The following is a 12,494-nucleotide window of genomic DNA, read 5'->3' on the forward strand; positions in this document are numbered from 1 at the left end:
TCCTTTCCCATTTTCTACACATCCATCATCATTTCCGTTTCATACGTGTATTGTAATTACTTGAATTATTGCGAAACTTTTATTTTCGAGTCATTGAACCGTGATTCGGGGATGACTTCTAATTATGATTATGTAGAATATTTGTTTATCATATAACTTTAATTATTAGATCGTTTCAGTATTTATCGCTTTTTTATGAATGATTATCGTTCTTGTCATTATTGCCATCATCATTGCAGAGATGATGGTATTAAGGTCGTCATGGATCATCATTCTCACTTTGCTTATTGATAAGTTTTTTTTTAAGTTCCCTGACATAAATTTTGGTATCAAGAAGAGACTATTATAAATTAACGACCAGCAGAATAGGTTGCAGAAGTAATTAAAGAGTTCATAAATGCAGTAAAATCATGAAAGAAAGGCATCTGTCTATATCAGATCCTCAATGAACCAGTAACCGCATTAACGATCACGTTTCCTTTTTGTATTGAAAATCTACTCTGGGCCCTAATAAATACGATGTTAAATACGTACATTAATAATAGTTTGCTGAAGACAATATTGATCACTAAATCAAATATGATCTTCATGAAGTCCCAATGTCAATTAGGAACTATAGATCAGCAATTTATCAAGACCTGACAATCTGTAATTTCGATCTGTAATTGAGGCGATTGGCTACGCAATTTTTGACGATTTCATCAAAGCACAGGAATGCAAATCTGGTATCTTAAAGGCATAATTTACCATTTACAGATGAAACAAAAACCCACCATTAGTGCTTTAAAATAGTTCTAAAATGTGAGTTAGGGATAGAAACAACCACTGTAAAAAATTTGAATTGGTAAAATCGATGTTAAGTATTGTTAGATATACAAAATGTGAACAATAGTAATAATAAAAATGTTTCCACACTAAACCGTCTACAGTTACGGTTTATTACGAAAAATACAGATATCTCCTAATAATTTAGGCTTTATTTGAAAAATCTCATATGATTGGATGTTTTGTGGCACAACAGACCTACACATATGCATTAAATGTCATATCTTGAAAATTTTTAAAATCACTGTTCCCAAAGGTAAACAGGACCTTTAACGGACGATAAGCTACAGGTTTTTGCCCATACAAGATACATATTGCACAAAATCTCCCTTATTAGAAGCCTACGTTTTAGTTTCAACCATTATCAATTATGAATAAGTTAAGTGTTTTTAATTTTTTAAACCTCCATTCATGCAGGACTTGGAAGTGTCTTCATCGACGCATGCAATATTTGACGATTTCCTGGCATTTCGAACACTTCCGAACAAGCACAATTTATTATTATTATTATTATTCTTTTCGTCCCCGGCCTTTCGTCTAGCTGTGATAGCTCTTAAACTTGTTAAGAGTTCAAAAGAACTTTACCCTCTGTCGAATATATCAGAATTTGCAAGTGTTTACAGTCTGGCACGTCAGCGACCGGGGAGGGAGGGGGGAGGGGAGGGAGGGTTCGTATACCATGAGTCAGCTTTATGTCTTTTTCTTTTTTTCTTCTTTTTTTTCTTTCGAAGTCTGGCATGATGGGAAAGGAAAGTGTCAATACACGTATTGAGGTACAACTACCGAGTGAGGAAAAAGTTCTTCAACAGTCAAACAAACCGGTATAAATTCTGTTTGTATAATGACATTTGATTTTTTTTCGGGGGCCTAATTAATATGAGCTATACTTTGATTCACTCTCCCCCACTTTGGTTCTTATAAATCTAAGTATTGCAAGTGATGTTATTAGTTCATGTATCATTGTTTCGATTATTTTTGTACATAAGAATTTGCTAAATATTATTGTATGATAATAATTGCAATAATCATTGTATTTTGCATACTGTATAATTAATTCTAGTCACTTGAGTTATATGATAGTGTATAATTATTATAAGGTGGTACAATCATTGTATATACATTCTTTCATGTTATACTTTACGCACCTTAATTTCTGTTATCAAAAAAGTGATGTTCATATCTTTTTTTTTGTCGAAAAATGAAATAAAACAGTGAATTGAATTTAATTGAATTGTAACTTAGTTATGTTTGTTTCATACTTTGGTGAACACGAAGTGATAATAAATGCAAATCAAATCAAATCAAACAAGGATAGTATTTTGTAACCATAATTGGTCTTTCTTAATACGTCAACGTCATCAATCACGTTGTGTTGTTTATCGATAGCTGGTCGTAAAATATCGCTTTGTCACTGGATCCACACAGAGTGTTGTTTTCTTTTTTCTTTCTTTGTGTTTGAGACAGTGACGGCTGGCGGGCTGTTACCTGATTTGAGGATGCATGTCGCCATAATTCTGATACGTGTAAACATGTTTGCCTAGGCAAATCTGGAATTATGAAACGGTTTGTATTTCCATAATAGACTTAGAATGCATATTGATACATTTGTACTTATATCTATCTACATGATATATAGCTGTCTGTTTATCTCTCCTATTTCTGCAGCTATCAGATAGATGCGAATGGCTGTACATGATTTTGAATGTGTGTACTGTTCAAAGGGCATTTATCCACATTTCCAAACATTGCTTGTCGGTAAGAGGAAAGAACTCCTCTCAGACAAACATTGGCTTTTAAAGATGACAATGACGTATCATAGTAATATTCCTGTCGTAATTGTGCTAAGTCACTTTTACCAATCAAAATTAACGCTCATATCACTTTGGTAAATAAATGCAATTAAAAAAATAAGGGAACTCCAAGAGCAGTTAAATAAATCGCGAACAAATTGTTTTTTTTTCTTTCGTACTCTTGGCCCAAAACCACTATTTCGGCACAATTGGACAATCGCAAAACGCGAAAATTAAAGTTTTTAGAATAGGTTTCATTTTCATACCAATCCATGACACAAATATTCAAGTTTGTAGTTGAAAAATATGAACACACAATCTTGCTTTATTTTTGTGGTGTGATAATTTCTTTCATAGGGCGTAGATTTCATCATGTAACATACGTTACCAATGTCATTCTATTTCAAATGCTTTAAGATTGGTGACTACAGTCTATGATTGAGATAATTATGCGTCAGATGTGAAGTATACCATCGGCTGCCATGTTTGTAAATGCTGCCTGCAGATGGGAAGGATGGCAAATGACCTGTATGCTATACTGAACACAGCATGTCCTATTGTGTTAAATCTTATTTCATGTAATGTTTATTTGTTTTCTCGATAATTTGATGTCAGACTTTCTTCAGAAAATATTTTCAACATTTATCAGTCCCAAATTGCCAGCCAATTCTTGAGTATCATCGATGAAACATGTGAATCTATGTGCGCAAAAATATATTCGTCAGATTCCACGTAACGTATGTTTCACGTTAATGTAACGTAAGTTACAAAGATAATACTACTACATGTGCAACTGATTTTGGTACTTTTTCTTTTTGGTTTTGGTATATGTTCTTACATTAATTTCTCGTCAACTCTAAGTGAACGTATATTATAACAAGACTTTGCAATATCATGGTGATACAATTCTCAAAAATTACAATTGAAATAGTTGTAAACTGCAAGACTTTATAACATGTCCGCGTATAAACTCTGGAGTAGAACATTAATCCGTTACTGCTGATATTTTGAAGACAATTGGCTTCATACTTATGAATTTATGGCATTGAAATGATAAGAGTTGGGAACATGCTTTCACGTGCCTTCACGGACGAAAATATTGTCATGATGTACGTGTAATATGAAACGAGTGGTGGGTAACGTAGGTTTCACTTCAATTTTATCATAATGGAAGTTTTTGTATGCTTGACGTCTTGTAACGTGTTATCTTCATATTGATGTCTTGTAACTTGTTATCTTCAGCTGTCACTTCATGCTGTTGAAAGATATGTTTCGAATCCATAACTTTACAGACTCCATAACTTTGCTGTCGCAACATTTATTCTATGCAGGAACAGTTTGAAAATAGCAGTTGCAATACAATAGTATTCACAAAATTTTTAACACTTGTATGAAACAAGAAACGGCAGAAACGAGATGGTTACTCTATTAAAGTGCTTCATAATGAACAATAACGCCGAATTGCTTGTATTTGAAATTTCTGAACTCGGTAAACAAGAGATATGGACAGGAGGAACCAAGAAATGTTCTTTGTTAATTAAATAAATGACCACTTTACTAAGTTGACTATGGCAAATGAGGTCGATGAAATAACGTCAAATTACATAGTTGCATTAGCACAATACTGGGTAGGATGAATGAAATTGTCATTAGTGAAATGATGTACTCGATTGTCCTTGTTATGTATGCATAAGACAGTATAATCCACAACGATAACAAGAATAACAAGTCTTGCATTAATAATTCTGGCCGTATCTGGAAATTGTCTCCTACATGGAAAAATGTTTTTGAATCTTTCAAAAGAAAAGTGAAAGGACAAGTTGCTATACATGCACAACAAAGGTACTGATAATGATTACAGGCAGGCCCGTAAGTAGGATTTTCATGGGGTGGGGGATGGGGTCAGAGTTAGAAAAAGTCGACTACTTCCAGTTTTAATCACCTGACAGGGAGAAAAATAAAAGCTCCCGTGCCATTTTTTCTTTTGTTTCATTTCTTTTACCGGGTTTCATCGACTGACAAGCAAGAAAAAAAAAAAGAAAGAAAAGAAAATTGAAGAAATATAAAGAAAGGCTTCAGCTTATGCTGCCAGTACAAGCCTAATTTCATGTTTTTTTATTTGTTTATTTCAAACTGGGGAGGAGGATTCTGCGATTCATTTTTTTAATTTCCTTTTGTTTATATTTTGACTGCTGGCAAAGGGGCGGGGGACCTCGAACCCCCTCCCCTATAGTTACCCTGGTAGGGTAAATAAAAAAAAAGATGCGTGACTTTGCTTCTTTTTTTTTTTGTCAACTACGCGACGGGTACACGTTTTTTTTTTTCTTGAATCTTTGCTTAGAGATATGATTTTTCGCCAATCTGATTGCAGCTTATACGTTCCCTATATATGGGGTTTTAATCTCATCACTGCTCTTCCCCATTGCAACTGCATTAACTTCAACGAGAAGGAAGAACAAAAAATGTTGATGTCTTAAACATATATCTTACTGAAACATACATCACTATAATTATTATTAGCATTATTATTATCATGTAGGCCTGATCTATGATGGTATACTCAGTAATAATTAAAATTACAGTTCTTCAATGCACATGTATTTTTGTTACCTGTTCTTCATTCAAAGTGTGTTTTTCTTCACTTTGAGATCATCAACGATATAACGACACAAATTTGAGTTAATTTTCTCCGTTAAAAATAGTCAGGTAGTAGTAAGTCACCATATTGATTTATGATGACCGAAGATAAATATAATTGAAAAGACTTATTTCCCTATGGAATTCCTTCAACTATAGTTCTAGAACAATTAAATGTTATTTTTATCCACGCACATTCTCTAAAATATCCCTTTTCAATGACATGAATTGATGAAACTTACGTTACCAAAACTAGAAACTTACGTTACTATATTAATGCAGGGACCTGATCCAATAGTTTTGAAGTAGAGATCTGCGTAATCCCTAAGTTTATTAGCTATTCATTGAATTTACTTAAAACAATGTTAAATTCATTGTTTATACCTGGAATATGACATCATTAAAGCCAAGTTGAACATCAACGCCCACCAAACGATTTTTTTTCAAAGATACTATGATTATGTCCCCTTTTACTGCATCCTCCTAACAAACAAGAACATACAGCTGTAAATGAATTTGATATGTTTTGACGGAGAAACTCATCAACATCATAACTGCAGCAATTAAATTGTCTCAAATTAAATGGGTTTTTCTGTGGATTGTCTGTTATCAACATGAAAACATCTTGAAACTTACGTTACCAAAATTTGAAACATACGTTACGTAATAAATTGAGTGATTTATTTCAAAAGAATAAATCTGTACAGCAAAGCAATAACTGGATTTTTACAGTGGAATCTACTGACTTAATAAAGACACAATAAACAGAAGTAAAGCATGATTCTATGAAAAACAACAACACATTTCCAACAATCAAATACTTACTCAGTTTTTCAACACATCATGTAAAGGTACTTTGCGCGCTGCCAATGCTCAAGATGCCATTGAAAGAAGTTGCTGAGCTATCCCATGACCTCAAATCGACGGCACAGATTCGAGAAATGTACATTTAGGTGGTAATTAATGGTGTAATTAAGCTTTCTGTCATTTGGTGGTAACGTAAGTTACATCACGTATGTTACACTTGTGGATTAAATCGTATAAGTTAGCAACATAATAATGAATCTTTTGCCACCCATGGGTATGACGACAATCTACTCCATTAGTCTCAACTCTAGAACAATCATTCAGAGCCATGCACCTTCATACTTTTTACAAAGATGGTAACGTATGTTACTTCTCTTAAATCTACCTTTTTAAAATCTATACTTGCGAGATTAGCAGTCGCATGTCTTTTGAAGCTGAGTGATGAAATATCTTTTAACATAAACTTACACCCCTTTTGGTCAGAAAAACAATACAATTGTGTAGTACTCACTGTAATAGCATAACCAAGTTGGCAGTACAAAGATGGTAACGTATGTTTCAGCGGATCTGGCGACACATTTCCATCAGTTATTTTGTTGATAAAGAATGGTTAGTTTAAAAAGTTGTGCTAGGTTTTCATAGAACCTTAAGCCACTTTTCTGAAACCGTGAGTAAGCTTCCTCTTTATGCTCATATTTTCCCACAAAGTTGAGAAAACATTAAAAATCATCGTTGGCGACATGCACTTTTAAGCCTGTTGGCCGAACTTAACCCTCCACCAATGGCTTAGTGGTATAATTTCGCCTTCGAAATGATTTCAGTTTTTGTTTATATGTCCCTTGGCATCACATGAAATTACAGGGGCATTTTGAAAGAGCTTTTTATCTCTCCTAGGTGAGTAGGAACATAAGCGACACGATTTTTGACCAATTGCGCCGAAATAGTGGTTTTGGGCCTCTTGTCTTTCGAGCAGAAATTACATTCTATTACATTCGGCAATGAAAATATAACCACATCAAATCAGGTCGTCTTATTCAAAAGGTCATTGATAATGATGTGACTAATAGCGTGACGAAAATAATACGTTTGTTTGTTTATTCATTTACCGTAAAATCACAGAGCAATGATACTACAATATGATTGGAATAGAAAACTGCATGAAGTTTTGGATTGCCCTGCTCAGCTCGGCCTTCACGGTCGTGCTGCTCTTCCGAGGGGTTCAACTTCACAATACAATGAAATCAACGAATCTAAGCTGAAAAACCTGAGGATATATTGTATGTATCACAGGTATTTTTTCTTCTTCTCTTGTTACTGTTATTTTGGTCTGGCAATGTCATAAATGCTATTGTGTTTTCTAGTTTTCGTGTATGAATAGCACCAGTGCACTTAGAATCACCAGTAGGTGCCTATGAAGCACCATATAAATGCATCTATTATTATTATTATTATTATTATTATTATTATTATTATTATTATTATCATTATTATTATTATTATTATTATTATCATTATCATTATTACTATTACTACTACTAATTCTACTACTACTACTACTACTACTACTACTATTACTATTACTATTATTATTAGTAGTAGTAGTAGTAGTATCATGATTAGTATTATACTGTTTTAAACATTACATAACTTTTCCGCGACTGAGCGAGCAATCTAAAGTTTTCAGACATCCTTTCTATATTTTGTTGTATCATCTGTTAATGCTTTGGTAGTTGTTTTTTTTTCTCTTTTTTTTTTTGGGGGGGGGGATAATTCAATTGGTCCATTTTTGCTTGCATTGGTATCATTTTCGTCCTAGATTGATCTGTCAGTACGCGAAAGATTATTACCAGCTCCTCACAATCACGACACCTGCCGAATAATAAACGACGTGTGCCCACACGGTCCGCCTAGTCTTCCAACTGTCACTAAATAAGCCTAATTGAAGTGCGCTTGCGCAGTAGAGCGTGAGTTGGTTAGCAACATGAAAGCAACAATTGGCGATACGCAGTGACTATGGACGAGAAATAATTTGTACGTATCTCGGGCTTTTATTCAGACTTGCAATGGATTTCCTACTAAGAGGAGATGAAGAAAGGTATGCTTTGATGAATTGTGGTCTCAAAATTAAAATATTAGATAGTATGGAGGAAAGAAGTCTCGCTGAGTTGAATAAAACGTCAGGTCATGTAGAATTTGCAGTCCGGATTTGTCGTAGTCCCACACGTTAAACCATGTGTTATGAATATGGATTTCAACTGCGCAACGCCAGCCGGCATGCAGCAAGCAGCCGCCTCCGATCCATCTGTCCATGTTCCATGCACCTTCCGCTGTTACTGTTGAAGACCTAGATTCTAGTCTAGCTCTCATTGATCTGAAAGTTCATCTAACGTTAGACTTAATGTTAAGAACTCTACTTGGACTTGGAGTCTAGACTCTAAACTGAACACACATAGAATTAGATAGATCTAGAAACCTTAAAAGTCGACATACGTCACATAGATCTAGTACCATGTCTAAAACTTAGACCTATACTATAGATTTCTAGTTGGTCGAGTACCATGGTAGGCCCCTCTATGAATTAAATGATGGTAAACTCTAACGTTAACTACAATATCTGTCATGTCTGTCTAACTAATATTTATTTCACTGTGCCTGTCGGATGTACTGTAAACGTTAGCTGTAGTAGCCTAGTGGTGGTGTGTAATGCATGCCAAAAGATTGAATTGTTGGACAGATGTTTGAGGGAGCACCACAACAAAGATGTAAGAATTACCTATCCAATTTGTAAAGTCAAGTCCAGTATTTCACATGTAACCGTTAAGTGATTTCAGATGTAAAATTACTAAAGTAAATGATTCACTTGTTCAATGTTAACTCAGGAGATGTATGATCTAGATTATTTTTGCTGTAGTTACTGATAAAAGATACATGTATTTGCTACAGTATAAGGCAGCTTTTTCAACCATCTTTGAATTACCTGTATGTCAAAGTTTGTCGTGAGATTTATTTTTTTTTCTCCGATGCATTTTCTCTGGGCTTGGTAATGGTAGGCCTGGAACTGCACAGACGTACCACATCGGAGAGTCAGCTGATGAGATCATCGACGTGAATGACAGTGAAGGAGAGGAGGGGGAGGAAGGAGACCATCTTGAGAATCATGAGGAGGAAGAGGCTACCACAGAGTAAGTAGTCCTGCAGCTGCATGCAGTCATTCTGAACTCCCTTAATAATATTTTTCATCACATTCAGCAAAGGTAAATGTTAGAGAGTCTTTCATAGGCAGGGATGCCAGTTGTCAGGGAGAATCCTGAATTCATTCCATGGTAGTATCAAAGTTCAGGCCCTTTCATGAACAATTTAGCATTATGTAGATGTACTGTATAAGCTGTTATTTTCGCGAGGGTTTAATTTTTGAGAATTTCCCAAACCCAATGACAAAGCCTGTTCATCAATCAAAACTTGATCTGAGGACTTGTCAAGTTGAAGAATTAGCCTGAGTAAGCCCGAGTTAGCCCCAAGCTACCGGTAGTTAGCCCCGAGCTTTACACATGGAACCATGTACTCTGCCCTGAACTCTGAATGATAAAGGCCTGTGGAGGAAAACCGTGATCTCAGTTGAACTACATTTTGTATTCCATCTGCAGTAGGTCTTCGGGTAGCCAGCGCACATTCCTGACCCAGGCCCATCTCCAGAGCAGAGGTCAGCGGCAGAAAGGTCGTGTCAAGTCGATGCAGTCCCAAGACCGCCCTCCCTGGGTGTCACCCACGACCAGGGGTGCGGTACCGACCCCTGACCTGATGGTGACACACATCAACCAGACCCATGATCAAATTGTGAGTAGAGCATGCCGAATGTCTTCCCAACCCATTTTGTAGCTGTGATGTCACACATGATCAGCTTATCAGTCAAAAATGTTGAGAAATCTGCACTCAGCAATGTTGTTATTATACTTTTTATTATGACAGCAGTCAGCAAGAAGTAAAAGCTGATTTTTATTGTGAGATGTAATGCAAGGAAACTACAGTGACATTTTCTGTGTGGAGTTTTTGTTGTTGTTGTTGTTGTTGTTGTTGGTTGTTTCCTTATATCTTTAAAGGCTGATGAAAGCAAATCCCACAGCTGAATTAGCTTGTTTTTATCATCAAATTTAGCAACAAGGATGTTTGACCCTTTTCAAAATGTTATTGTGTATTTATGACACATGTATTCACGTTACATGTCTTAACTGCAAAGTAAAAAGTTTTTACCATGTGTGCCCCTTCCCCATATATGAGTTCATGTTTAAATTTTGAGACAAGAAAACTTTGTGTAAATGTGACCTGCCTGCAACTACAAGTACTAGAGAATTCTCTTTGTAATACATGCTCACAAATGATTTCCACAGTACTGTTAGTTTTGGTAGTTACTGATTGTCTCCTGGTATATCTATCTTGGCCACTTTTGAAAGTCATGATAATTGCCTTGTTGCTTGTAGTAACACCCATAACAAAAAGAACTGGTACCATTCATACAAACATGGAGTACTTTGAGATTATGATGTACAAATGTACATGTCAAAAAAAAAATGCAAGAAGAGAGAAAAAAAGGGCCTGTTACGTAGAGTATTGTAGCATACAGTGGTTAGCAGAGGAAATTTTTTTACACTTGCATTATGACCAGCGTTTCTCATATTTTCCACCACACCGTGCAGAGAGCCAGGGACATGTCAGCAATTTACAATGAAGGTCAGACATCGGAGGACTGGCTGGCTAACCACAGCGTGGAACACTTCAAACTCACCCTGAAAGACCTACTCACGAGAGGGCAAGTGGTCAGGTGAGCACTAAATTTACCTTTTCTTGACTTCAGTGGTGGCCAAAGATACTTTGATTTCTCCTCATATGGGCCATGGACCCATATTAAATCTTGTATAATGATTTTCAGAGCAAGTTTTTTGGTGTGGACATTTTTACAGTTCTAGTTAAGTTACAGTTAGAACCATTCGTGTCTATATGTTTGGTGAGGCATTTACATTTTTGATGGCCAAGCGTTTTAGAACAGCATGACCCCTGTGTATGTGCTCTTTGTCAAAAATCGCACTGCCACTTTATTCCCCTAAATTCCATAATATCCATGTAGTGATGTGCAATGTAGTGCTTACAATTGTATGCCTTACTTGTTTTATATCATTTTGATATCATACAAGAATTATTTCACTTGTGATCACGTAAAAGTGTGCTAATTGAGCTATGCATAATGGTGAAACCCATGAATCAAATCACATCAAATCACTTTTCTTTCATCGCAGGCCAACCGGCATGAGACATGCAAATGGTCCTGCGAGGCAACTTCAGTTTGAGGCCACTGCGGTCAACGAATTTGAGTACAAGCTCTATGAGTAAGTCAAAGCTGATACCAGTACCAGTGCTTGCTTGTGGTTGTCTTCTTATCTCTAACGCTTTTGTCAGTATCATTTATGGTTAACATAGATCATAAGTTGATGTACACAAAACTTATTCACTCAATCTACTAAAATGGTCATATTTGATGAGATCCGTCAGTTGCTGTCAATTATTCATTCATCAGACGAGTGGTGATTATCATCTTCTGTGGTGAATTTAGAAGGATCAGAGTAATTCTCCATTGTACCTTGCATGGCAGTATACCCGAGTCTGAAAAGAGGCATATATTTTTTGTCGCCCTGCAAGAAGATCTGTCAGTTTACAAGGGTCACAATGTCTTGAAAGGCCTGATATGGCTATGAGATCAAGAGTATGCCAGGACCTATGTAGGGAAACTGCCCGTGCTGAACAGCTTTAATCAATTTCTGTTGAAAGAAGAGAAAACTTAGTTTGTGCATGCAGCTTTTCCAAAAAAGTAGAGTAAAGTTTAAAGGAAGTAAGGAAGCAACAAAATTTGCTATGGCACACCTTTCTGTATCATTGACTTCACATACCCTTCAATCAAACAGTGCCTTTGTTTTGTTGAAAGCTCATTGTGATAGACTTTTGTTCTTCTGCACCTGTCCTTGATAATGCATTCATGTGAAAAATTCAATTTCACGAAATGTTATCCACGTGCATCACTTTTTTCTCCTTGTGTAACAACCAAACCAATCACGGAATTGAATAGTTAGAAATCAATCTATTTGTTGAACATAGACTGACAATTTGTGAACTCTTTGTATTTTTTTTTTTTTTTTGTATTTTAGGTGTATCGAAATGTACCACAACAGAATCAAGTGGCTGCTGAAAGGAAGCAGAAAGGTACAGTCGCTGATTCAAGCATTACATTTACGTCTGGCCATGTCCGCCATGGCTCTTGCAATATTAATAAACATTTTAACATTAATTGACATTTTCAACAAAAATATTTGTTTGTTACTTTTTTGTGTTTTGGCGTAATGATGGCACATTCATGACATTGTGAAGTATATTTCTCCCACTTGCCCCAGT

The 12,494-nt window shown here is 35.7% G+C and overlaps 1 protein-coding gene across 1 annotated transcript in view; it reads left to right on the top strand.

The window, feature by feature from the left end:
• The first annotated feature begins 8,035 nt into the window (after positions 1-8,035).
• The window catches only part of LOC139720951 (von Willebrand factor A domain-containing protein 3A-like), a 46,066-nt gene continuing 41,607 nt past the window's right edge, over positions 8,036-12,494 (top strand). The window contains exons 1-6 of the mRNA XM_071632282.1: positions 8,036-8,154; positions 9,110-9,241; positions 9,704-9,893; positions 10,751-10,875; positions 11,348-11,437; positions 12,251-12,305. Of these exons, the coding sequence (XP_071488383.1) occupies positions 8,123-8,154; positions 9,110-9,241; positions 9,704-9,893; positions 10,751-10,875; positions 11,348-11,437; positions 12,251-12,305 (624 nt within the window). The 5' untranslated portion in view covers positions 8,036-8,122. The remainder of the gene's footprint in view (positions 8,155-9,109; positions 9,242-9,703; positions 9,894-10,750; positions 10,876-11,347; positions 11,438-12,250; positions 12,306-12,494) is intronic.

The sequence above is a fragment of the Diadema antillarum genome, unplaced genomic scaffold, assembly GCF_040938485.1.
Source record: "Diadema antillarum isolate AM-2024a unplaced genomic scaffold, OU_Dant_1.0 scf00000135, whole genome shotgun sequence".
NCBI lineage: Eukaryota > Metazoa > Echinodermata > Echinoidea > Diadematoida > Diadematidae > Diadema > Diadema antillarum.